The following is a 24,101-nucleotide window of genomic DNA, read 5'->3' as shown; positions in this document are numbered from 1 at the left end:
TTTGATTCCTGGTGGAAACCACATAGAAACAAAAATGTGTAAAAAATAAGATTTTAATCCTGAAATATTTTGTTTTACGTAGTTTTTACCTTGAAACAAACCGATCCTAAGAAAAAGAGCCCTGTTAGTGGTAAGGGAGTTCGAGTAGACAGGTGGTGATTCTCTGTTGCTGAAGCCGACTATCTAAAGCTCTCTTAAATATTGCTTGTGCAGGGACGATTTGAAATCCTATCCCTTTCAGGTTCCTTCCTGCTCTCAGAGAGTGGTGGTCAACGCAGTAGAACAGGTGGATTGAGTGTTTCCCTTGCAGGTCCAGATGGTCGCGTTTTAGGTGGTGGTGTAGCTGGGCTTCTAACAGCAGCAACTCCTGTTCAGGTGTTGTCTTGATCCGATATTTATGTTATACCACTTTGTGAGAAACCAAAGGACATTGGTCATTTGCAGATTGATGAGTTGAGCACTCCTTGCGCTGCCCTTTTCATTCTGTGTCATTTATCCTTGAGCGGGCCTCATAATTGACTAAGACACGATTTTTCTTCATCCATATTGTGGCATCTTCTTCATTCTGGCCGACCCCATAGTTTCAAAGTCATACTATTCTCTGAATTAGCCACATAGACAGTGACCTACTGCCCTCAACCAGTTCAGCCCAATATACATACAGTGAAGACTCATAGGGAGTTAGTCATCCCCCCCCCCCCCCCACCCCTAAAGATGTAAAAGGGGCAAGAAAAGTGATTTTCTTCTCAGTGCATTGGATTGTTCCCTCATCTAGAACTTGCCGAATGGAGGTACTGAAATATGTTAAGAGCGTGGAACTTATTAGTCCTGTGAATTTTTAACAAAATTTTCTACCAGGATTTCATTACTTGTGCTGACAGGCTGACGGTCTCATACATATATGTTTGTTCCATGACCACCTGATACTGTTTTTCTATCTGCAGGTAGTGGTTGGTAGTTTTATCGCAGATGGCCGTAAAGAGTCGAAACAGACAAATCAATCAGAACCTTCTTCTGCACCTTCAAAGCATGCTCATGGTGGCGGGGCTGTAGGGACAGGTAGCCCGCAATCAAGAGGGACCTTGAGTGAATCCTCAGGTGGTCCTGGAAGCCCTCTCAACCAAAGTACAGGCGCTTGCAATAACAGTAACCCACAAGGCTTGGCTAACATGCCGTGGAAATAGGAAAAGAATAGAACGTTGGCAGCTATGGGCTTTTCTCCCAGTGTAAGGAGTAGGCATGGGCTCTAGTGGTTCTTCTAATCTAATCCCTAGTCTAAGAGAGACCCATTTGTAATCTAAATCTCACTTGTTCCCATCTCATGTAAGTTTAGGTACACGCTGAGAAACGATTGCTGGGTGACTTTCTAGGCTCAACCCAGCTGATCAGGAAGCACATGTCAGGTAGTGAATCCCTGCTTCCCACAGCATTGTGTGTTAAAATTTAGGGTAGGTAGTTTCTTTGTTAATTTAGATAACTCTTGAAATGAAAAGACTGATTGTCTCTTGGTCTTTTACCATTCATGTAAGAATGTTTGCTGACCACTCATGCAAGTTCCCACGTGTATAAGGTAATGGTATGCTAGTTAGTAGTCGATGTGGGACTAAACTCGCAGCATGACGGAATAATACTTCTTACCTCTTTCTATTCCTTACGTACACTCTCAAGACTGATGACTTTTCCACTAACATTATAACTTCTAACACACGCTTGGTACTAACATACTAACTAACTCGATATGGCTTCTAATTAATTAAAGTGAAGGGGAGCATTTTCTATGGGAGCACAGGGGCCACGCATGTGCAACAGCTAATGAAAGTGCGTATGATGGCATCTTGGGGTGGGATTTTCACTCTTCATGGGGGTGGGTTGGTCATTTCGCCTCCCATTACATCTGGGCGTGGCCCTAGAGAACTTTTCTCCTTATAGTGATAAAAAAAACTATAGTAGCAATAACTACTGTAGTAACAAGTGACATTATATTCAGACCAACAAAATAACAAGTAACATTATATTTGCGCATCGACATCAAGAGGGAGAAGATATTGGTTTTGTTCCGATTGGCCAAGTGACCACTTTTGATCGGTTTAAAGTGCTACAACAAATAACTTAAAAGGCTGCGTTTGATTGCAAAGTAAATGCAAATAAGTAGAATTTATTTATTAGAGGAAATTGTGTTAGGTGCTTGGATGGCAGAATACATTGTACATGCGGGATTTTTCTCCTCTCAGATTCCCTCATCTGTAAGTTCTTGTAAGTACCCCTTAGAATCGTAACATGTGGCATTGCTTAATCCAAGGGTCATGACTATCCATCCTTAGCCCAACCCTAACCCTAATTTAAACCATTCTCTCTCTTCTCCCATTCCTCCCCATCTCTCCCTGCCTAGGGCTGATTCCGGCATAAATCAGATTTCTGATTTTTTCCCCCCTTTTGTTTTGAACTTCTTTCCTTCCTTCACCGTACCTTGCAATTCCTTTGATCTTTAGGAGCGATTCAAGTTCCAACTGTGTTAAGCTACCATCGTATGTAACCTTAAATATAATTTGTTATATTTTATTTTTGATAGGTATAATTTGTTATGTTGAGTCCTTGCAGGTGTCAATATGCCTATTGAAGTATAAATGTTTCATTATTTGTCATTTGATAGTATATGAGTTAGTCACTAGCTCGAGAATCCTTTATTAAAAAAAAAATGTGATAGAGGATCTCACATACATCTTAATAGTCAAATTTTAAACTAAAGTAAACAATGAAAATTGCTCAAAATCTGCTCCAAAGTTATTCCAACCCTTAGGACACTTGTTGAACTTTTCACCCCTATAACGTTTTCGGTTCACTCTTTTGGGAAGAGTTCCCATAAATGTGATCTCAATCTGCAGCATATCGGTTCCTTTTGTTGCTTTGTGACCAGCGTTCTTCCATTCACTAATTCAGAATTCAGAGATTACTTCTTAGTCTGTGTTTTATATGCATTCATGGAATGCATTTCAGGTCAATTTTGCTTTCTCGGATGATAAAAACAGTTTATCATCCGAGAATGCGCAATCGATTTAGAATGCATTCCAAAAATGCATGCATTCACATAGGAGGTTTTTCTTTTAATATTTTTTAAGACTCGATATCATATTAGAAAGAAAACAAGACTCAATACCACGAGGTTGAGAGTCTACTTTGGGTTTTGATTTTACTTTATTTTTTGGTCAGGAAATAAAAGGGGAACTGTAACATAACGAATAAAATTTATTTTACATGTAAAATGTACTATCATAGCAACCAATTACCCAAACTATTTCCGCTGGGAAATAAATTCTACTTTATATAAAATTTGCATTTCCCTTGCAACCAAGCGGAGCCTTAGTACTGATGGGATCATAGAACAGAAAAGAAAACAGAGCAGTAGAGGGAGAAAGCATATAAATCTGAATCGATACCCCCTTCCCCCTACAGTTGCAGATCTTCGTTAAGATACAGTCTATAACATGAAGGGCAAAATCCAGGATACGAAGTGAATCCTCCATCTCATCCTACGTCTCAAGGGAGGCAAAACCAGTGGGGAAGAAATTCCTTCTTCTTCAGTGGTGAAGGAAAACCTTTGCCATGTTTATTAGTCCACTATCATTTCCTGGATGATAAACAGAAGCAGAAAAGAAGTATTGCTACACAATAAAATTGTAAGATGACATCCATCACTGGTGGGAAGGGGCAGAATGGAGTTCAAACACCATTTTTTCATCCATGGATCACACAGAGTCAAACTTGGATTCCACAGTAAGCTTGCTCATGAGAAAACAAGCTAATATGAAATTGCTATTACTTCCAGATAATGTAATATGTAAAGAACCTTACAAAGTTTGGTTTATTTATGAAGAACAGATACAAGACTAACAAGGCTATGAAGTTCTTGTTTTTTGTTTTTTTTTTTTTTTTGCAGAAATACAGATTGATTAGTATCCATGTAACAGGTACCTTAATCGAAATTGCCTAGTTGTGCTTGTACAAATTTTTTTCCTAAATGCATTATAAATGAAATTTCATCTGACCTTTCATCATATATGCTTATGTTATATATATTGTCTGGCTACACAAGGCATGATATAGGTATGTTGGTGTGTTGAGCTGCTTCTCACATCCAATGCATTGACAATATATGTAATGATTATCGTTACAGAAAGGGGAAGTTAAAGGTTGCAGAAGGGGAAGAGGAAGAGGGAATGCTGGCTTCGAGGGCAGCGACCTCCTAGAAACAGGGGAAGAAGAAGATAGACTGGAGAGAGAATTGATATTTCTTCATTCCTCTTTACAACCTCTTGCTTTACATTATACATCCAAATTCTAGCAAATTACCCATCTACCCCTAACAGACTAACCCAACTCTCCAGTCTATCTTCTTCTTCCCCTGTTTCTAGGAGGTCGCTGCCCTCGAAGCCAGCATTTCCCCTTCCTCTTCCCCTTCTGCAATCTTAATTTTCCATTTTCTGTAACGTTAATCGTTACATATATGAACCAAGGAATTTCTAGAATCCAGATGTTTATGTCTATGCTGTAAAAAGTGATATATTTTTTTTAAATTCTCTTCTATTCCCCACCCCCTTTCTTCCTTTTTCTCTTGGTCTCAGTGAATTTAAACCACACTAACTCAAACCATCTCCAGTGCTCCTTTACTTCATAAAGCCAGTGAAGCAGATTAAAGCCCAGAGCAAAGCAGAAAAAAATTAAACACTACGCATTGATGGAACATGTAGTTTTTCCTCCCTTTGGAAATCACTGTTTCCATAAATACTTAATTTTTTTTTTTGTCTTTCAGTCATCATGTTTGAAAAGAGACTGGAAGGATCAGCATGTTTGAAAGGAAGACTGTAATGAGACCATAGACTCTTTCATCATGTCTTTAACTTTCTTTTGCAGCAAAAAGTAATTGTCTTGCTTTCTTTGACAATTTTAGAGACTTTGTGAGACTGCTGTGTGCTTTAGTGTGAATTAAGAAGTGCATGAATCTTTAAATTATGGGCATTGCTTTTTCTTTTTCTTTTTCTATCTCCTTTTCTGGATAAGGTAATTGTGCCTATCGAAATTTCGGGATCTACAATAGGCCAAGTACTAATGAACTTATGGCTTTGAGCTTTTCTCATTGTACAGTTTCTTTCCAACCCCCAAATTCCCCCCATTTGTAGTTTGAAGTGTCTCAGTTCTCTTAGAACTGTTTCCCTTCAAATGTCTGACCAAATTGCCAATTTGCTGGAGCTACATTGTAGGATGTAACTGTTCTTCCACTGTTGCTTGTCACCTCGAAAGATAGAGGCTGCCCTCCAAAGTTAATGTTACATTGCCAATTTTGGCCCCAGTTCCTTGCCATGGGAATCCAACCGGTCTTCGATCCTTTCACTTTCACCGCAACCACTTCACCATCCAACCCAACATTGGTGATCAGGACTTGATAATAGTAGGAACTCCCACTGACTGTGTATCTCAATCCTCCATTCCTTTCGCAGTTCACCCTACATGAGAGATTTTCTCGTTACTTTAATTTCGAAAAAATTGAACACAAAAGAATGGCTGGAGGACTCCTAATGAGAAGATTTCTTGTTCTGAATTGCCAATATCAGTATGAACATTGGATGACATTGAGGCAATATAGTGGGAATCAACTCCTTTGCCCAACCATTTCTGTTACGTGCCTAATGAGGCTCGATCTAGTATGTGGGAGTTAATCTAGTATGAGATAGGTTAAAGGGCTTGATTTAACACACTCCATCAGTTCTGGAGTTTTTAGCATATCAGTGGGTTACTTGTAGAGTGAAAGCCGTCAAGAAAGGCCTACCTGCTGCCATCAGAGTGAGAGCTGTCTAGAGTGAGAGTCGCCAAGGATGATGGCTGTGGAAGACCTGGTGGTCTATTACATGCCTAATGAGGCTGCTAGATAGGGCCAAGAAGTATGGGATATGTTAAAAGGCTTGATTTAATGAGTTCCTACGGCTTTTGGTTATCATGATTTCTTCCACAATTTCTAATTGAATCTTCTTAGTCCATCAAACAACCTATTTTAATAAAAGTGCATCTTCACTCCAGAACTTAGTCTAGAGGGAATTTCTCATACAAAGATGAGAGAGAAACTTACCTCCTATACTGTACTGGCACAATATCAGCTTTTCTCACTGCTATTTCAGCAAAAGCTGCCTCAGACATCTCGAAGTGTTCTTGGGGGAAGTTGCACCAGCCACCATAGTCTGATGGAAGCCCATAATTTGGTGGACAAAAATCTGTTGCTGTAATGATAACAGAAGGGCTACCAGGCAAGCACCAGCGGATGTGGTCAACACATCTCAGCTCAAAGCATCCCCCACAGGAACTCCCTCTGCTGAATAATATGCTACTTAGTCCAGCACTGTACTTCCCATAACTTTTCTTGTGAAGATCACCATAACCACAAGCACCTTCTGCAACGGTGCAGCAGCACAGTGTTGGTGACAAAAGCTCTCTTCAAAATATAGTTATAGAACTACAAATCTAGAAAACAGAGAAGAGAATAAAAACCTTAAAACTTAGTAGAGACATAGATAAGAGGCAAGAGAAATACGTGTGATGATGGAGCCATTTGTTTCTTTGGAGTAAGTTGCAGTAGCAGACTTCCATTCCTTTTGCCTAGCAGCTATTGCGCCAATGTTTGACAAAAGAAGACAGAGGAATGTGACATGGAAAAGACCCATTAATGACTAGTGAGAGAGAGAGGATCCACGGAGATAGATTGAAACTGGGATGGTCATGAACTTATATTCTCTATGGGTATTGTAGATCGTGTAGTGGGACAGGGAGGAAGAAAAAAGAGCTTCATTTTTATAAAATTTGAGATTAATCTTGAACTTTTTTTAACTTTTGAGTTGAACCCAAGATGGATTCGAAATCTCTGCCGAAAATTTGGTAGAATCGCTCTGAGAGTCCTTTATTTGGTTCTGTTGTGGGATCCACATCTTCCAAGACGCGGGCTGCCCGTCCTGCCGTGCTGTGCAGACACAAGGCGGCATGCATTGACCGCCTTCCCCTTGCCCAAGCGCCTTGTCCGAGCGGGGGTAAGGCGGTCAATGCGCACCACCTTGTGTCTACACAGCACAGGTAGGACAGGATAGCATGTCGTAGAAGATCTGTGTTGTGACATGGATTAGAGATATCTGAAGGACCCATAATCTCACCATGGTTTTTTTTTATACTTATTTCTCACAGAAAAGGATTCTGTCCAGTCGTGGCGGGAGCTAGAGCGTCCAACCCTGCTAATCACAGTAAAAATAGGGGTGTGATGGTCATTTCACAAGTAGGCCCCACATGTGTAATGACCACCCCCTATTTTTGAGGTGGTTTCCGAGTGTTAGACCGTCCAGCTCCCGCCACAGCTGGACAGGAGCCAAGTCCATTTCTCACCATGGTTTAAGGTGTCGGAAATCTCAATTGGGATTGGTCTCGGCCCAATACTGATTTGGATCATCCTGAGTTGGTCTGGATCTCCAATCCGGTGAGTCGACCAATCTGATCCTAAGATTACGAACCATGAGTCTCACAAGTGGATCGAGTAACCAGTATAAAGGAGAAAAAAGAGTCAGACAGGATCCGTGTCTAGAGGGAAGAAATAGGACTGCGCCGCGAGTTTGGATGAGATTGAGGTAGGGTAATCTCTGGGACACAAAAAAAGGGGGTCAAAAAGGATTGGCGCATAAGTTTGGCTCTATGTGTACTTTGGGGGTAGAGAGAGAGAGGATATATTTATGAGTATGGGTCTAACTCTAAGGCTTTGCTTTGGTAAACGCTTGCTGGGTTAACGCTTGCTTTACTTTTGTATTGTCTAAACTCTAAAGGATTAATGTAGGTTGTTTAGCTCAGGCTCTTCTTTTGAGAAGAAAGAAAAGAATGGACGTGATGAAGATCGGTATAGTGGGGACGAAGGTCGGAGACTCTTGAGAGTGGGTGGGAAAAGAAGGAAAGCTTCTTGTTTACACGTTGACGGGATTCAAAACAGATATATTTTTTTGGGGAACAAAGGTTGGCTGGGTATGGATCGAACCGGATCCTCTGTGGTGCGTCAGGACCGGATGGCATTACTGCACAGGGAATGCAGCCCTTGTGTTGGGCTGTATGTTCGGGTAGGGGTGTAAATGAATAGTCAAAATTCATTTTCCATATTCATGTTTGTATCTGTTTAGCACTATCCGAATTCGTTCGAAAGCTAAACGGATGCAGATACAAATAGGCTATAGCTATCCGAAAAGCTATATGTACATGTAAACGGATAAAAAATCCGATCCGTATCCATTTAGTACTATCCGAATCCGTTCGAAAGCTAATCGAATGCAGATGCGGATATAGCACTATCAAAGCCGAATCCGATCCATTTACATCCCTATGCCCGGGATAGCAGGGCTGTCCAATGTGTGACAGAGGCCCCGCCGCACCACAAAGGAGCCCTATCCGGGTATGAACCAACCTTTCGAAACATGGAATCCATGGAATCTGTCCTCAGATCTGAAAACTCATGGATTCTAGGGATTTTTTTGGCATGAATCGTGGATCAGTTGATTTCATCAACCCTTTTGAGCTGGGCGTTTGACCAAAAGAAAATGTCCAGGACTGTTTAAACCATGATAAAAACCAGATAGTAGCTCTAGTCATTTTCAGAAGAACATTTCTCCAAAGCTGGCACTGAGTTTTAATAACCCTTTGGAGCAAGGTTTTAGTTTACAGTACACCGGTCACTGCGGTTATCACTGCGAATACTGATATAGATCAGCCGTATCAGTCAATTCCATTAAAGAGCCATTTTTGATTGAACACACCCCAATTTTTTATCATATTGACTGATACATATCCAATACAATCAATACGATACCAATACTTAAATCCATGCTTTGGCGACTGGTCAGACCAAGCGCGAATCATGTCCTTGTACAAATACCGACCAAGGCCCTCCAGGGCCAGTCACATGGAATCCACTGTAGGACCCATGTAACTGGTCCTGGAGGGCCTTGGATGGTACTTGTACAAGGACATGATCCGGTCTCAGACCATTACTGAAAATGATAAACAATGTATGGGGTTAAGAGAATAACCAGGTCAGATCATTCTGCCGGCTGATAGATTGTACCTATGGTAACTAGGCTTGGGCAATCTGAGGCCCATTCCAACTCAAAGAATAAGGACCCAGCTAAAGGTGGCAATGCCCGAGAGTCAGATCCACCAATCCAGCACAAATATGACTACGAAATCCATGTCCGGGTTCAAGGGTTTATGGGTTTAGGTCCAGGTAATTGGCATATCTACAATCTACTTCACTTTCCTTCATTTCCCCTTGTTTTTTCGTTCTAGTAATCATAGGGTGAACGAGTGACATTAAGCCCAGATTATCATTTTTGGCTTTTCATGGAAGGGCATACCTGGATGGTATTGGATCAGGAATCGGCGGTCACCGATCTCAATTTCTAACATGTCAATATGACCGATTCCTAGATAAAAAAACCAACACCAGAATCATTGGAATGCTCTTTGAATATGCCGATTCTAAGGATTTGCAGACCAATTCAAGTCGATTCCGATTCAATTCGACACTGATCACTTCCATCACAAATAATGCATTATAAAATCCTGATGGGAAGATGGTATTCCCTCGCGGAAGCTGATGTATGCAATACAGCCGTTCGATTTTGAAGCATATCTTGTATCATCTACATTAAAATTTCATGGCCCAACCTGAAAATATATTCCACCATTTGGTTTAAATTTTCTACTTGCAGCCATCAAAATAGTGGACAACAACTGTTGCATGGAGAAGAACAATGTAGATCAGCATCAATCACATTCCAAAACCAAATTTAATCATGGAGAATGTTTTCCTCCATGGCAGGTTAAGGAAAAGTACACTCATTTAGGGTTATAGACGCCTTGCCCTTTATAGTACAAAGTCGATAACAACCCCCCAACTGTTCCCCAGCCTCGTTTAATCATTGGCAAATAAGTAAGAAACACCCGAAGGGCTTGTTACATTTTTCCCCCTGCAAATTAGGAGGATAGACTGCTACTGTTCTTGATTTGTATGTGATTAAAATACATGATTCCAAATATGTAAAGCATTGTTAGTAACCAATTACTTGCTTTAACAGTTTAGCCGTACATACAGTATAAGCAAAAGACAAATCCTATACATTCAAATTTTTGGCTCTCTTCAGCAGTAAACGCAGTGAAAAAAACCCAAGAGCAAAAGTTTGCCAAAACCATCCTTTTGCATTTGCAGGGTCCACCCTCTTTGCTAGACGATATGCGTATATAGGTTCCAACACATGTGCCATTGCGCATAAAAGGAAAAATACCTGTAATCCTCGCATTGACCGGAAGAAGAAAAGGTTGATAGATCTTATGAACTCAAAAGGGCCCAGATCAGGTATGTAAGCAGCAGCAAACAATGCTGTCATTCCAATCACACAAAAGAGCCAGATATATATGGGAGGGCTATCCAGAGATTTTCTTTTCCTGTCCTGCCAGTAGGAGATGGTTGCAGACATGCCTTCTCTGGGACTTGTCACAGGCACGTATCCAAGCTCCTCCTTTGCTTTCAAGTAGGAGTAGTAATGGGTGACACCAACCTGTCAGGCAGCTGCTTATGAAATATAATTTCTTTTTCAAGCCATCACCCATAGTCCTGATAGTTAAACTATTATGCTTGGATATTGAACCTAAATCTATAAACCTAATATGAGCTGTGATATACACCACCAATAAAAACAAAAATACACTACTAAGAAACTGAAAGCATAAGCAGTCATTACAAAGGAAATGAAAAATACTTCTGAAAAACAAAAATACACTGCTTGTGAAATATATATTTCTTTTTCAAGCCATGACCCGTAGTCCTGATAGTTAAACTATTATGCTTGGATTTTGAAGCTTAAAATCTATAAACCTAATATGAACTGTTTTATACACCACCAATAAAAACAAAAATACACTACTAAGAAACTGAAAGCATAAGCAGCCATTACAAAGGAAATGAAAAATACTTCTGAAAATAAAAAATCTCTTATAGTATGAATGCATGATATAGAAAGAACAGGGAAATGGAGCAACATTGGCACATGTAATGCCATAACAATGTTGCATGTTCTGTAAAATTAGCGGCAGGGCTAAACCCTTGTTTTTTTTGAGGGAGGGGGGGGGGAACTAAAGGTTTGCTAGTCACTAATATTGAAGATATGTATATGGTTCTGCTAGGAAAACTAACATGAACCTGTGTACAAAATAATACAACAACCCACAAAGCATTATTGGCTATGGACCACCCTGTAGGAGGTCCATCCACTGAATCATTTTGTGTAAATTCTGGGATGAAAAAAAGCTTTCATGCACTGAAACAACATAAAATTGCACACCATTAGTATAGCACTATCCACTACAATATCAGGTATGTCAATTAAGGAAGCTGAGATCAGTGGGTGAGCCTTGGCACAACGGTTAAGTTGCGCTATTGCAACCTGTTGGTTGCGGGTTCAAAACTTAGAAACAGCCTCTCCTGTGAAGCAAGGGGTGTCTGCGTACATTTGCTCCTCCCAGACCCTGCAGTAGTGGGAGCCTCATGCACTGGAATGCTCTTTTTATTGATCCTCTAGGACATGATATTATAATTTTAGTCAATCTCCACAGAGTGGACTTTAACTTCTAATTAAACTCAGAATACGAGGTACTTCTATAAACCTTAATGGTATCAAAGCTATAAAAACCCCAAACAGCTGCTCCACTTGCATAGACTATTTTAATTTCTACTCAACTGCAGATTGTGAATACACGCATCAGGGAATCAATGACATGTTGACTCTTATATTAAGCAAAAGAAGGTGCAGGGTACAAACCTTGTGTACTTCAGCTGGAAGGATCAAGGGCTGTGGAAGCCATGATCGATTTAACCATGGATAACAGAGGGTATAGACAGCTGAAAAGATATTCCCCAGGAGAAGTGCATGCTTTACATCTAATGTAATCTTTGGCATGTCATACTCCAAGCTTTTCAATAGCTGGCCAATAAATTCAAATGTGTTTACAGGAGCCCCTGGTAACAAGAAGAGTACCCCATGTAAGGCAAATAGGAAGAAAAAGATTATCAACAGGATTTGATAAGAGCAGTCCTTCAGAGAAGATGCATAAAATACAACAACAATCATAGCCTTATCCCAATTCCCAACTTAATGGGGTCGGCTCGATACAGACTGATACAGCTCGATACATACCGATATGGTCAATACCAACCAATACATGTCGATATGGCCATTAAAGGTTGAAGGAGATTTCACAAAAAAATGTAGGTTTCAAAAAAACTTAATCTTTGTATATATATATATATTTTTTTTGGGCTATAAATCGATAGATATAGGTAAAACTAAGTTAGTTAATGCATCAAACTTGATCATTGGCAAGGATTTGTACTCAAATCGATGAAAATCTCTTGTCTCGTTATATGTTCTACATTTTAGTTTTTATGCATGATACATGTTATATATTACTTATTTATATTGTTTTTTACTCCAAAAGTGTATTTCCATGTGTATCTTGATCATTTCCATGTGTATTTGTAATGTACGATACGTATCTCCGATACAATACGATACGTCTTTTAAAATCACATTTCCGATAAAATACTCGATACCGATACTTTAAACCTTGGTCGTGATTAAGGAAGACTTCGAGTACACCATGAATGAAGCTGTTACCACCCCAAATGTTATTCTTACCATCAAAGAATTTATTGAGTTTGTGATTTCACCTTCGCTACTTTGAGAAGAGAACTCCCAGGTTTGAAGACTTTATTACTAACGTCCTTACGTTACCAAAGTTTTGTATGGGAATGATCAAAGTTGCTATTCACATGTTGTTTCCCCCCGTCACTACAAAATTCGAGGTCGAATTTTTTGCAAGTCGGGGAGAATTGATGTAGTTATATCACCTATATGTGCTTATTTTAATGGAAATACACCTTGGGTTGGATTGTATACATGTTGGGCCTTTGGTCCATGGGGGTTTCAATGTAATAGACCACTTTAATGGGCATACATCATTACTTAGTTAAGTGTTTGTATTTCTTTATTTTAATTGTTATTAAGTGTTTTAGTTAGGCTGGGTTACAATTCTATAAGTCCAATCCTGTTTTGAAGTTTGTTTATATTTCACTTTCCTAGTCAATTTAGGTTACCTTATTAGTTAAGGATTGGGTTAGGCCTTTCCTTTTTAGTGGTTTGAGTCTATTTCTGAGTTTTCTAGATTACCAAAAAAAAAAAGGGTAAAGTACACGTACCCCCCTATAATGCACCCAATATTCCTCGTATCCCCCTAAGCTTCTGATAAGTCCACATACCCACACCAGGTATTAAATGTTAAAAAATGACCAAACTACCCTTTCTTCTATCCTTTCTAAAATTTGAAAAGACCTAATTGCCTTGACCTATTTGCTAAAATTTGAAAAGACCAAAATGCCTTCATCTTCCCCAAATCATTATCTTCTTTTACACCACCACCACCACCACCCACCATTAACACCATCCCACCGTGAAGCCCCACTTCGCAGATCGTTCGCATCGGCGATTTTATTCGAAAGCTGAAAATGGGCGGAAAGGTTTATCTTCTTTTACACAAGTTTTTAATCTTTTCTCACTCCCAAGAACTCCATTATAGAGCCACCTTCCCTCTTTTCCTCTTTATAAACAAACTCCTCCACACCCATTTGGTACACTTGAGAAGAGTTAGATATCAAAGCAGGACAAAACGCCCCCTATCTCTAACTCTGCAAGTCTCAGCACATAATTACAATGGGGGAGAACCTGAGCCCTCTCCTTGCTCTGTTCTGTGTTACTGCCTTCTTTGCCTACATTTCAGGTACTCTTCTCTAACCTCTCTAAACACATTAACACAAACACAAACATTTTATCTGCAAATGTTGCTAATGGAAGTGTTTGTTTGCTCTGTTTTAATATGCAGTGGAGGTCTCAGCAACCACAATAGCTCTCTACAACAAATGTACACACCCAGTATGGCCAGGAATCCAACCCGGTGCAGGGAAACCCATTCTTGCAAGAGGTGGGTTTAAGCTAAATCCCAAGCAAGCCTACTCCCTCCAAGTCGCTGCAGGTTGGTCAGGCCGCATTTGGGGTCGCCATGAATGTTCCTTCGACGCCTCCAGCAGAGGTAGCAGTGCCACCGGTGACTGTGGTGGTTCTCTCCACTGCAATGGCCTAGGAGGAGTACCCCCTGCAACCCTTGCAGAGATAACACTTGGAGAAGAGGATTTCTATGATGTAAGCCTTGTTGATGGCTACAACCTTGCCGTCTCCATCACCCCATTTAGGGGAAAAGGGAAATGTAGCCGTGCGGGTTGTATTAGTGACCTTAACGCAATGTGCCCAGCTGGGTTGCAGGTGAAATCTCATGACAACAAGGTTGTGGCTTGCAAAACCCTTGGGGAACTCCCGCCTAGAGCCACAAAAGCTCTCCGACCGATGAATCCTCTCACCACTATAGGAAATCTGAGGTGAAGAAAGTGAAATACCCCTATCACCGCAATCCCGATAACGGTCGAAGCTCTTCCTCCTCTCAAAACCATCAGAATCATGATCAAAACGCTTCCTCAACGATCTGGAATCACGATCATCTTCTATTGATCGATCGTAACCAGACGATGAAGATAAACCTTTCTGCCCATTTTCAGCTTTCGAATAAAATCGCCGATGCGAACGATCTGCGAAGTGGGGCTTCACGGTGGGATGGTGATGGTGTTAATGGTGGGTGGTGGTGGTGGTGGTGGGTATGTAAAAGAAGATGATGATTTGGGGAAGATGAGGGCATTTTGGTCTTTTCAAATTTTAGCAAATAGGTTAGGGCAATTAGGTCTTTTCAAATTTTAGAAAAGATAGAAGAAAGGGTAGTTTGGTCATCTTTTAGCATTTAATACCTGGTGTGGACTTAAATGGCATTAGGGGGGTAAAGCAGGGGTGGTACGTGGAATATTGAGGGGTGGTACGTGGACTTATCAGAAACTTAGGGGGGTACGAGGAATATTGGGTGCATTACAGGGGAGTACGTGTACTTTACCCCAAAAAAAAATATTTTTGAATTTTCTATGTAAGGTTGTAAGGGGGGGAAGCATTGTACACAAATTTGATTAATGAAAAAGCTGTTGCTGCTGCTCTTCTTCTCCATTGAAGAATCACTTGTGTTTGATCAAGAAACCCCTATTCTATGATCAAGGAGATTGGTGTTTGATCCAATTGAATCACCTTGCGGTGTGAAGCCCGGGTGTTATTTTCTGTTCGTATTCTATTGCTGCTATTGTTATTGGTTTATCATTCTCAATCTCAGATCTTAGCCATTAACAGGTAAACTTTAATCTGAAATTTTCTGCAACTAGAAGTTCATATGCAGCACTTTTTTATTTTTTATTTTTTATTTTTTGAGATTAAGCGAAACCCAGCTATTAGATCATCTTGAGATTTTAATTACAAGTTCATAAACTCTAATGAAGAATTAGATTCAAAATTGACCTAATTCTGACCATTAGATCTTACGATATTTCAGATTTCCTATTCTACCCCTACCCTCCATTAGAGCTACGGTTTAGGCCATCCCATATCTGAATCCTATTCTGATTTCATGAATCATTTAGGCTACTGATTTTAGATTATTTCATGTCTGAAATCAGCAACCTAGTTTCAACCTTCAAACCCTAATTTCAGTAACTAAATTACTGTTTTACCCCTATTCCTATCACCACTAGGAATCACACAATTGCTGATCTAACCATCCGATTGAGGTCAGATTTTCAGCAAACCTTCCCAACCCTATTTTCTACACTCGACCTTACTTCCAAGCCCATCCAACCACTAGATTTTGTGATATTTAAAATCTGCCTAATTTGAACCTTCCTTTGAGTAAAATGTTATTGGCTACTTATTTTGATCATTCAAACTCAGTGCTACATTACCGCGGCATACCAAAAGCCTCAAGAATGAACAATTAGAGCTCAGATGTATGGTGAAGTGGATAAGCAGATGATCTGCTAACTGCTTCCTATACAAAGTTTCATAAACATGAAAAAGAGGATGTAAGAATGCATGAGAGAGAGAGAGAAAGAAAGAGAGAGAGAATCAGAAATAAGTACATCTAGTACAAACCATGGAGTATCCCAGTGGTGCTCAAATAAAGGAGAAACCAGCTTAAGTTAAATAAAGGCACCCAAACACTAAGGAGCTAGTTGAAAGGTACTTAAAGAAAATAGGAAGGCCGAGAACATCACTAAAGGTAGTGAAAACTGAATGGGATGGAGGAACAATAGTAATATTGCAGTCTTCAAACGATTGGGACAAGGTTCAGATGGGGTTAGAGATAAAAATGAATGCATGCAACGAATTCACATCACCAAATCGAAAAATTCTTGATCAACATTCACCCTGAAAAGCTTTTAGAAGTATTAAACAAAATTCTAAACATTGCGCAGACACAAGAGAGATTCATTCATCTTGTACTTCAATTCCAAAGTTGTAAAGCAACCCATTTTCAACTTTGCTCAGGAATGAGAAATAGAGGCATTTGTTTCAGTACTTCAATTTCGATAACACTAGCTTCTAAAACCGTTAAAAAAAAAAAAAAAGGGTTAGTCCCAAAGGACTAGATCAGACATTACCATCAGATATAAAGTACGGCTGGCCAGAAGCAATAGGATGTCCTTCTTTCCCAGGAATGTCATCCAAGAGTCCCATGCTAGCCAATATTAGAGCAAGAACAAGATTGTCCACATAAACCCAATCTGTCTTTACACTTGCTTCACCTATTTTGAATTTCAATAGACCTAATTTAGCAAGAGAAATTATCCTAGGGATGTGCCTCTCTTCACCAGGCCCATATATGGCAGCAGGACGAATTGCACAAGTATAAAGACGAGTGCCATTTTTTTTCCTGACATGAAAAACAAGCCACATAATTAGTCTGTTGGGTATCAGAAAAATGACATCGAAACACTATTTTATACAATGAGGAAACCCTCAACCAAAAAACTAGAAAATAAAAAAAAATGCAGAAACTTGTGTAATTCCAAGTAAGGTCTTCCTTACCATCCTGCATATGTTTGAAAATGTGTTGTGATCTATCACCCGATGGATCTGACTAAGAGTTCTTAAAGGTCAAAGTCAGCGTGGTCTTGATTTATAGGGACCAAGTTGGATTTCGTCTTTCTCATCATCCACAAACCAATTGTGGTAATTTCCAAACGAACAGGACAAGCATAAAACAGCTTTAACACAACAGATGCCCTTGTAAGATTCATAATGCTTGGGTGCACATTTATTAGGGATATAAGGTCTAGATTTCCAAGAATACTTCAGCTTCCCTCCTTGTGGGAAAATTTTAAAAGAATTTCATGAAGGCTCTGCCTGCTTGGAAGTTAAGTGAAGGGAACAGAAATGGATTTAAAACACAAATAAAATCAGAAGGATGCATTGGTTAAAGTGAAAAAGAATAAGACCAAGTCGATTGGTTCAAATCGGACCACTTAGTTGAGTTCATGGGATTTCAGGACTTAAATTAGTTTTCTTTTTCTGTTTTGAATTGTTAGTGAAGTCCAAAAATGGTTAGGAATTGAAGTCATTGTCCCCCATCCATTTTATGGTTTCACTTGAAGTCCTAGTAACCATGGGAGTCATTTTCAGCCTAGCATATGGTTTTAGTTTGGAGTTTTTTCTCTTGCTGTTTAATTTCCAGTTTTGAGTAGGAAGGGGGAGAATCTTTTTTTGGTCTACAAATAGATGTACTTGGCCCTTAGAGCCCCATGATTTTATGAAATACAGTTAAAATTTTCATCCATTGTGCTGTGTGTACTTGGAGCCCCATGTACTTGGCCCTTGGAGCCCCATGTTGGGCAGTTAAGAATCATCATATAGATAAACTCAGTACAGCAGAGATGAGGATGTTGAGATGGATGAGTGGCAAAACTAGAAAGGATAAAGTAAGGAATGATCATATTAGAGCTGGTTTGGGAGTAGCTCCGATACATGATAAGCTACGAGAAAGTCGTTTAAGGTGGCATGGCAATGTTCAACGCAGGCCTTCGGATGCTCCAGTACGGAGGAGTGATTTGATTCAGATTGAAGGAACTAAAAGAGCCAGGGGCAGACCTAAAATGACCTTAGGAGAAGTGGTGAGGAAAGACATGTATAGCTTAGGTCTTGTATCAAGTATGACCTCGAATACAGATGATTGGTGGGAAGGATCCATGTAGCCGACCCCATTTAGTTGGCATAAGGCTGAGTTGTTGTTGTTGTTGTTGTGCTGTGTGTATTCATAGCATTCTGTGGGTGGATTCTCAAGAATTCTTTGTGGATTCCAAGGTTTTTCTCTGCAGGTATATTCCTGCTCCCTCCCTCGTTCTTCTTCCTTCTTATTTTATTTCAATCCTGTATCTCTGTTCCTACAATCCAAAAGTTGGTTTCTAAGCCTTATTATCTACTCTGTCATACCCTGTTTTCTGATATATTTTGCTAATCCATTTCTGTTCACACCTGTTAGCACAGTAATTAAATTGCTTCAAAATTTCATATTTGAATTTCAGACATCAATATCTTTCAAACCTGAGTTCTGGAATTAACTTTCTATCTGCTTATTACTATTGGGGTAAACCCCGCTCTGTTTTCTTATATTTCTAACATCAGACCTAATTGCAACCCCAGTATCACATTGAAAACCTGATTCCTATGTCAATAGATTCCAGGGAAAACTCCATTTGAATTTCCTGGCCTTTGGTCCATTCGAAACTTAGTTGTCAGATTTATCTTTTTCCCTCTTTTAAAACTCTGTTTCTGATCATCGATTTCTTCTTTATTTCTTATCTGAATTCAGTTGTATCCCTTCTAATAGTTCTGTTCTCCTATTGTAGTTTCCTATCTTTATTTCTTCTTTAGTTTCATCTGTCATCATTCCAACATATCTGTTCCTATTTCCTGGAATCCATTACAGTAAGTTCTATTAGCCTTTCTCTAGATCAAGGTTAGGGTTTGCCAATATGTATTAGGAAACTTTTCTAATCATTCCAGCAATGACCGTGTCTAACTAAAAAATTTGCCAGATATACACATTAAATTTTATCTCAATTTTTCAACAAGATTCCTTAGATTTGAATAGGAAAATGAAGAATCCACTTTGAAAAGCTTAATTGCCATATGGCATGCTTCTTTAGACATGCTTAATAAGTACTATTTTACCCCTTGAAGAGAGAACTTTGGCCTTCCAACCTAGAAGGCGGCGGGGCATGACTTCTCTGTCCCCACCCTTCCCTTTGTAGCTTCGGATAAAGAATCAAACCCCACTAATATGGTTAGGAGTCATCCCATTGGTCTGCTACTCCACGGATGATTGATTGTTTCAAAAAGCGAGGAAAGAGAACTACCTCATAAGATCTTAAATAAATTATACAATCACGATTAAAAAAATTTAATTCTCTTTTTCCAATTAATATCACTTTTTTTTTTCTTTTTCCATTTCCCTTTCTATACTTGCAAACTAGATGGAGCTGAAAGGAAATAGATAAAATAAGATATTTTCCTCAGGTATATAAAATGGTTACTTAACAAGAGACCATGAGCACCCTTTTTAACATATATTGAGTATTGTAGACAACCAAACAAGAGACTGCATCATTTTCAGAGGAAAAATGAACAAGTACACCTTTAAACCAAAAGCTTTTTCTTCCACAATGAAACTAAACCCAGTTGACACAAACAACTAGTTACTTCTACTTCAAACCTGGCATTAACTATCTCGAGTGAAAGTTCAGGGTATATATACACAAATTGATGAATTCTAGTTGGATGACATCTGGCATTGGTATTACTCTTGTACTTTCCACATTTCAATAATGAAACAGGACCATAAAATGACAATGGTCAAGAAATCAATGAATAGATGTTTATCGTCATTCAATCCACTCAACTACATGGTCCCTGCCTTCTATCTTCATGTGCACCATTACAATGCACAGCTGGGTCAGGAAACAGTTCAAATGCCTTGAGCAGAGAATTTCTATGTATAAAATGACCTGTTTTGACCCATAGAAAAAATAAAACAATAAAATAATAATAGAATACCCACTTGGAAGGGCGACCATTGCTCTTCAGAACCAATTGCTCAGCAACAGATTTACTTCGGCCGTATGGATCAACATGGTCATCGGTAGGAAGGTAAGGCAAGGCCTCATTGCCATTCACCATCTCTCTGCCCCCATACACCACGTTGTATGTGCTCACGTAAACCAGTCTCTTGATCCCAAACTCAGAGCATGCTTCCAATACACGGCATGTTCCATTTATATTCACTTCATCAACACGCCCAACTTGGAGCATTTCCTTCCCAGACATGCCATATGATGCGAGGTGAAAAACACAATTTGCACCACGTAATGCCTTATCAACATCTTTCTTCTTGCTCACATCACCTGGAAATGTCAAAGCTGGAAAAATGAATTGTTTTCTAGGTAAATATAAACCCAAATACAATAACAATAACAACAACAACTCCTCTGCCTTATCTCAACTAAATGGGGTCGGCTATAAATATAAACCCAAATAAAAACAATATTTCAAATGGAGACTTGGATTGCCCTTACAAGTTAAGACCAAAGTTGTTGTTAAAGAGAACAGAAAAAAACAATTGTCTGTCTAATGCGGTTTTGTTGAAAATTAGTAGTTGTAAGGACCGTGGTCCTCGGGACGAGGGTTCCTCAGCCTCTTGGCGACAAGGATTGTCTTCGATGAATAACGGCGTATCGTTCCGATATATCATCATGGGGATTGGGATCATGCTTTATAAAGAAATGGAGTCGCTACCTAGGATTAGGGCCTAGAACCCAATGGGTGTAGCCCCATCCGGGGTTAGCGGAAAGGGCTACGTGATTCCATATGGTCTGGTCAGAGATTCAGGGTAAGTAGTCAAGTTACGAGGGTGGGAAGGTGTTAAACACCCACCTCGCCCGGATAAACCGGTCTTTCTACTAGATGCTGGTTTTCGAATATTCTCCCTTGATAATATATCATATACTAACATGTAAGGCTAAGTTATGATGCACTAATCTTAACAAAGAAAGAAAAAATCATTTATTATGTACACTAAACGAGTTGTTTTAATTGTCTACATTATGCCAAAAATAGTGAGAGGGAAAGAGACAGATACCTGTCTAGAAATACAAGAAATAAATGAAAGAGCACCGAGGGCGAAATATGTGATGTCCCACGGCTCAGGTGGAGACGGACGATCGGCTTGTCTCTCTCTTGTAGGACAAAATGAGGCTATACGAGATGAGTTTTGTCACTCAGACTTCGGGCAGAGTATTGGCTATATAAGAGATTCTCGCTATCTGTATACAGACAGAATAACGGTTGTGAAGGGGGTTTTTCGTTATCCGTACACTAATGGGATAGCAATACCTAAGAGCAGAATCGGTCTATGTTTGGATGGATAACCGAAGGATCTACCCACGTTGAAGAACTCCACTCACTCACTCACTCACATACTCATGAGGGAAAGACCGGGAAAAAGAGGGTGAAAAAGGGGCAAAACAAGCCCTGGAGGGTCTCCTTACCCGAGAAAAGCTTGTTTTGGAGGGAGGGGGACCCTCCTATTTATAGGGGAGGGTCTATCCTCCACGGCGCCTTGTAGATGTCCACGGCACCGTGGGGGACTTTTCCACGGCACCGTGGGTGACGTCAGCAGGCTGATGTCACACCCCTCCATGGCGCCGTGGAAAAAGTATACCGGTGCCGTGGTGGGCCTTCATTTCTATGGCACCGTGGGAGTGCAGTATCACTTTTCCTTGATTTTGGACCTTGTCTAGCGGGACCGCCGTGGTGGGGGAGGGTGAGCAGTACCTCCTTCATCGTTTAGTAAAAGGGTCTGATAAGTCATTTTAGGGATGTTAGGGTAATTTGGTTCAGATGTAGGGACAAGAGTCCTTCTTGAGAGAGATACCGATGTCTGTCCGTGTCCTGTTATCATCATTGTCGGGGGGTGACAAAATTCAGCGTCTACAGTAGTGAATATATCTTGTTCCCAATTTACCTAAAATGATCTGTTTGTTTTCAGATAAAATCTGTGTAAAAAGAAACTCATCAGGTAAAATCTTCACCACTGAAATTTTCCTTTTACGCAGCTTACCTGGAAACAAACGGATCCAGAGGAAAGGAGAAAGAGAATAATTTCGATCACAGAAAGCAGAACATTCCTTTAATATGGGAACAAAAGAAACAAATTGAATATTGATCCCAAGAAATATGGCATATTATCCCTTGTTTACCTCTTGTAACTTGTAAGCAGGATCTGGCAAAGGTTCATTGGTTGAGTGATAAACAAAATTCCATTACATTTCAAAGTGAGTGAGAGACTATAACAGAATTCTCTAATATTTCAAAGTGAGTGATCAACTAAAACAGAATTTCATTATATTTCAAAGTGGATTTGGAGCAGTTATCAGGGACTATCAAGCCAATCCATTTGCTTGCCTTGACCAATGCTATCTAAGGACATCCATGTTCATATGTCAGGAGATCCAAGCTACTGATAAGACCCTGAAACTGGCTTTGAAAGATAGACCGAAATTGAGTGGAAAGGAATTGAGAATGTCCTTGACAGCCAGAGAAACAACTTTGATATGGGTATATGAGTCCCAATACCAATTACTCAAACCTGCTGATTCGAAAGCCCAGAAGAGTTGGCAACGTGTTATGTCCGAGGTCCGGAAATTCCTAAAACAAACTATGTGTTCCCGGTGCCATAAGAAGAGTTGGCAACGGGTTATGTCCAAGGTCTGAAAATTCCTAAAAAATACTATGTGTTCACGGTGACATAAGAGTCGCACACCCAGTCTCCACAGTGCTCTTCTAGTGTGGAATATGGCAAGCACGACCCAAGAATTGACAGTGCAGCACGTTTCGTCCACCACAGCGTAGCGAAGGCTCCCCGGCAGGAAACACCTTCCCGCAAATTCTGCAAAAGTCTCACTTGAAGCTCGTACCCGGCGGGAGGGCCTCCCCCAAGTCCAAAGAAGGGTATCATTGTATCAAACAAAACAGAAAAGGCTATGGTGATTTTACTGGTTGCCTCGAAAAAAGACATTTCTGACCATCCTGTGAGGTTTAGAATTTTCTTTTGTCGCAACTCCCAAGTCAAAATGCCAGGAACAAACCAAAAATGGGAAGACAAATAAATATGATAAGGAAAATAGGGTAAAATGGTAAATGCAGAGGCAACGAGTCACGAGAACGAAGCCACGTGCTCAAGTTGACGCATAAAATATAGTGATCTGCATTTACCATGATTCATGGTTGCATCTCCCGCCGGTCTCATTCTCAGAGGCCGAGTACCGTCGCACGGGGATTTCTAATCCTAAGCATATGAGGGTTCAGGCCTCAGGAGGGAAGAGGAAGGAGGAAAGAGGGGATAACGAGTGCACTAGCGCAGAAGAAGAAGGCAGATTGGAAAAGGGCAAAATCACATTACCTAAAATCCAAATCTGTAGAAAATAAGATCGCGGTGACAAATAATTCAATGATTAAACCTAGAAACACAGCATTGTATTGTAGAACATTGAGATCTAAGATACGCATATAAAATTACTCAAAGGAGGAAGAAGCATTTTTAGCCTAATTCAAATCACAAAATTGTAAAGCCAAAGAAAATGAAATTGCAGAAAAGCATCGAGCCTATTGAGAAATTGAAACCGATTCATCGGTTCATTCAATCACGTAGACATTGAATCAACACATATCATAATAAATTTCTAGGGTTTCTTGTAAGATAAGGTATGTAGGTAGGTAGGCACCTTGGATGCACCGAACACCGACCTTCTTAAGATGGTCGGACCATGGAGAAGTTGAACGTTTATCGAGAGATCGAACCTCTCGAGCTCCCCTTCTTACAAGCTCTAAGCAGAGAGCGGAGCCAACGAAGCCAAGCCCTCCTGTCACAACGAAGGTATTCCCTTCAATTCCCTCATTCTCGCTCAAATGCATATTTCCCCTCTTCTATTTTTTTTTTTCACTTCTTCCTTCTGC

General features: G+C 40.0%; 4 protein-coding genes across 8 annotated transcripts in view; 2 read left to right on the top strand and 2 right to left on the bottom strand.

The window, feature by feature from the left end:
- The window catches only part of LOC122661170 (AT-hook motif nuclear-localized protein 10-like), a 10,166-nt gene extending 6,270 nt beyond the window's left edge, over positions 1-3,896 (top strand). The window contains exons 4-6 of one of the 3 annotated variants that reach the window (XM_043856504.1): positions 214-375; positions 945-1,198; positions 3,884-3,896. In XM_043856504.1, the coding sequence (XP_043712439.1) occupies positions 214-375; positions 945-1,184 (402 nt within the window). In that variant the 3' untranslated portion in view covers positions 1,185-1,198; positions 3,884-3,896. Of the gene's footprint in view, positions 1-213; positions 376-944; positions 1,319-3,883 lie in introns of those variants that run through there. The other 2 variants (XM_043856505.1, XM_043856503.1) reach the window with 2 other exon arrangements.
- Positions 3,700-24,101, bottom strand: LOC122661168 (short-chain dehydrogenase/reductase family 42E member 1). Of its 2 annotated transcripts, XM_043856502.1 has the most exons (6): positions 23,870-24,101; positions 20,149-20,491; positions 16,694-16,965; positions 11,880-12,076; positions 10,187-10,619; positions 3,700-3,731 (listed from the first exon to the last, which is right to left on the bottom strand). In XM_043856502.1, coding segments are annotated over exons 1-6 (1,437 nt in total). In that variant the 5' UTR covers positions 24,060-24,101; the 3' UTR covers positions 3,700-3,729. The 2 variants fall into 2 exon arrangements, with proteins under 2 accessions (XP_043712437.1, XP_043712436.1); XM_043856501.1 differs by lacking the exon at positions 3,700-3,731 and having other exon boundaries at positions 10,041-10,619.
- LOC122661172 (expansin-A16-like) lies at positions 5,001-6,943 on the bottom strand. 2 transcript variants are annotated; one of them, XM_043856510.1, is made up of 3 exons: positions 6,578-6,943; positions 6,119-6,434; positions 5,001-5,498 (listed from the first exon to the last, which is right to left on the bottom strand). In XM_043856510.1, the coding sequence occupies exons 1-3, from the start codon at positions 6,705-6,707 to the stop codon at positions 5,195-5,197; spliced, it is 750 nt and encodes a 249-aa protein (XP_043712445.1). In that variant the 5' UTR covers positions 6,708-6,943; the 3' UTR covers positions 5,001-5,194. The 2 variants fall into 2 exon arrangements, with proteins under 2 accessions (XP_043712445.1, XP_043712444.1); XM_043856509.1 differs by having other exon boundaries at positions 6,119-6,437; positions 6,578-6,937.
- LOC122661712 (thaumatin-like protein) lies at positions 13,794-14,549 on the top strand. The gene is made up of 2 exons (XM_043857211.1): positions 13,794-13,893; positions 13,996-14,549. The coding sequence occupies exons 1-2, from the start codon at positions 13,827-13,829 to the stop codon at positions 14,547-14,549; spliced, it is 621 nt and encodes a 206-aa protein (XP_043713146.1). The 5' UTR covers positions 13,794-13,826.

The sequence above is a fragment of the Telopea speciosissima genome, chromosome 5 (assembly GCF_018873765.1).
Source record: "Telopea speciosissima isolate NSW1024214 ecotype Mountain lineage chromosome 5, Tspe_v1, whole genome shotgun sequence".
Lineage (NCBI taxonomy): Eukaryota > Viridiplantae > Streptophyta > Magnoliopsida > Proteales > Proteaceae > Telopea > Telopea speciosissima.
Note: the sequence above shows the minus strand (reverse complement) of the source record. Positions and strands in the feature narration are given on the sequence as shown.

What these genes read in the sequence shown, in the direction of transcription:
- LOC122661172 (XM_043856509.1), bottom strand. Translation starts at nt 6,707, where the DNA reads ATGGGTCTTTTCCATGTCACATTCCTCTGTCTTCTTTTGTCAAACATT. An exon ending in AAATGGCTCCATCATCACAC is followed by an intron (nt 6,438 to 6,577) that starts GTATTTCTCTTG and finishes GCACCGTTGCAG; the next exon opens with AAGGTGCTTGTGGTTATGGT. An exon ending in GTGCCAGTACAGTATAGGAG is followed by an intron (nt 5,499 to 6,118) that starts GTAAGTTTCTCT and finishes TCTCTCATGTAG; the next exon opens with GGTGAACTGCGAAAGGAATG.
- LOC122661712 (XM_043857211.1), top strand. Translation starts at nt 13,827, where the DNA reads ATGGGGGAGAACCTGAGCCCTCTCCTTGCTCTGTTCTGTGTTACTGCC. An exon ending in CTTCTTTGCCTACATTTCAG is followed by an intron (nt 13,894 to 13,995) that starts GTACTCTTCTCT and finishes TTTAATATGCAG; the next exon opens with TGGAGGTCTCAGCAACCACA.
- LOC122661168 (XM_043856501.1), bottom strand. Translation starts at nt 24,059, where the DNA reads ATGCATTTGAGCGAGAATGAGGGAATTGAAGGGAATACCTTCGTTGTG. An exon ending in AGCAATGGTCGCCCTTCCAA is followed by an intron (nt 16,966 to 20,148) that starts GTGGGTATTCTA and finishes TTTTCATGTCAG; the next exon opens with GAAAAAAAATGGCACTCGTC. An exon ending in TTCCAGCTGAAGTACACAAG is followed by an intron (nt 10,620 to 11,879) that starts GTTTGTACCCTG and finishes GCTGCCTGACAG; the next exon opens with GTTGGTGTCACCCATTACTA.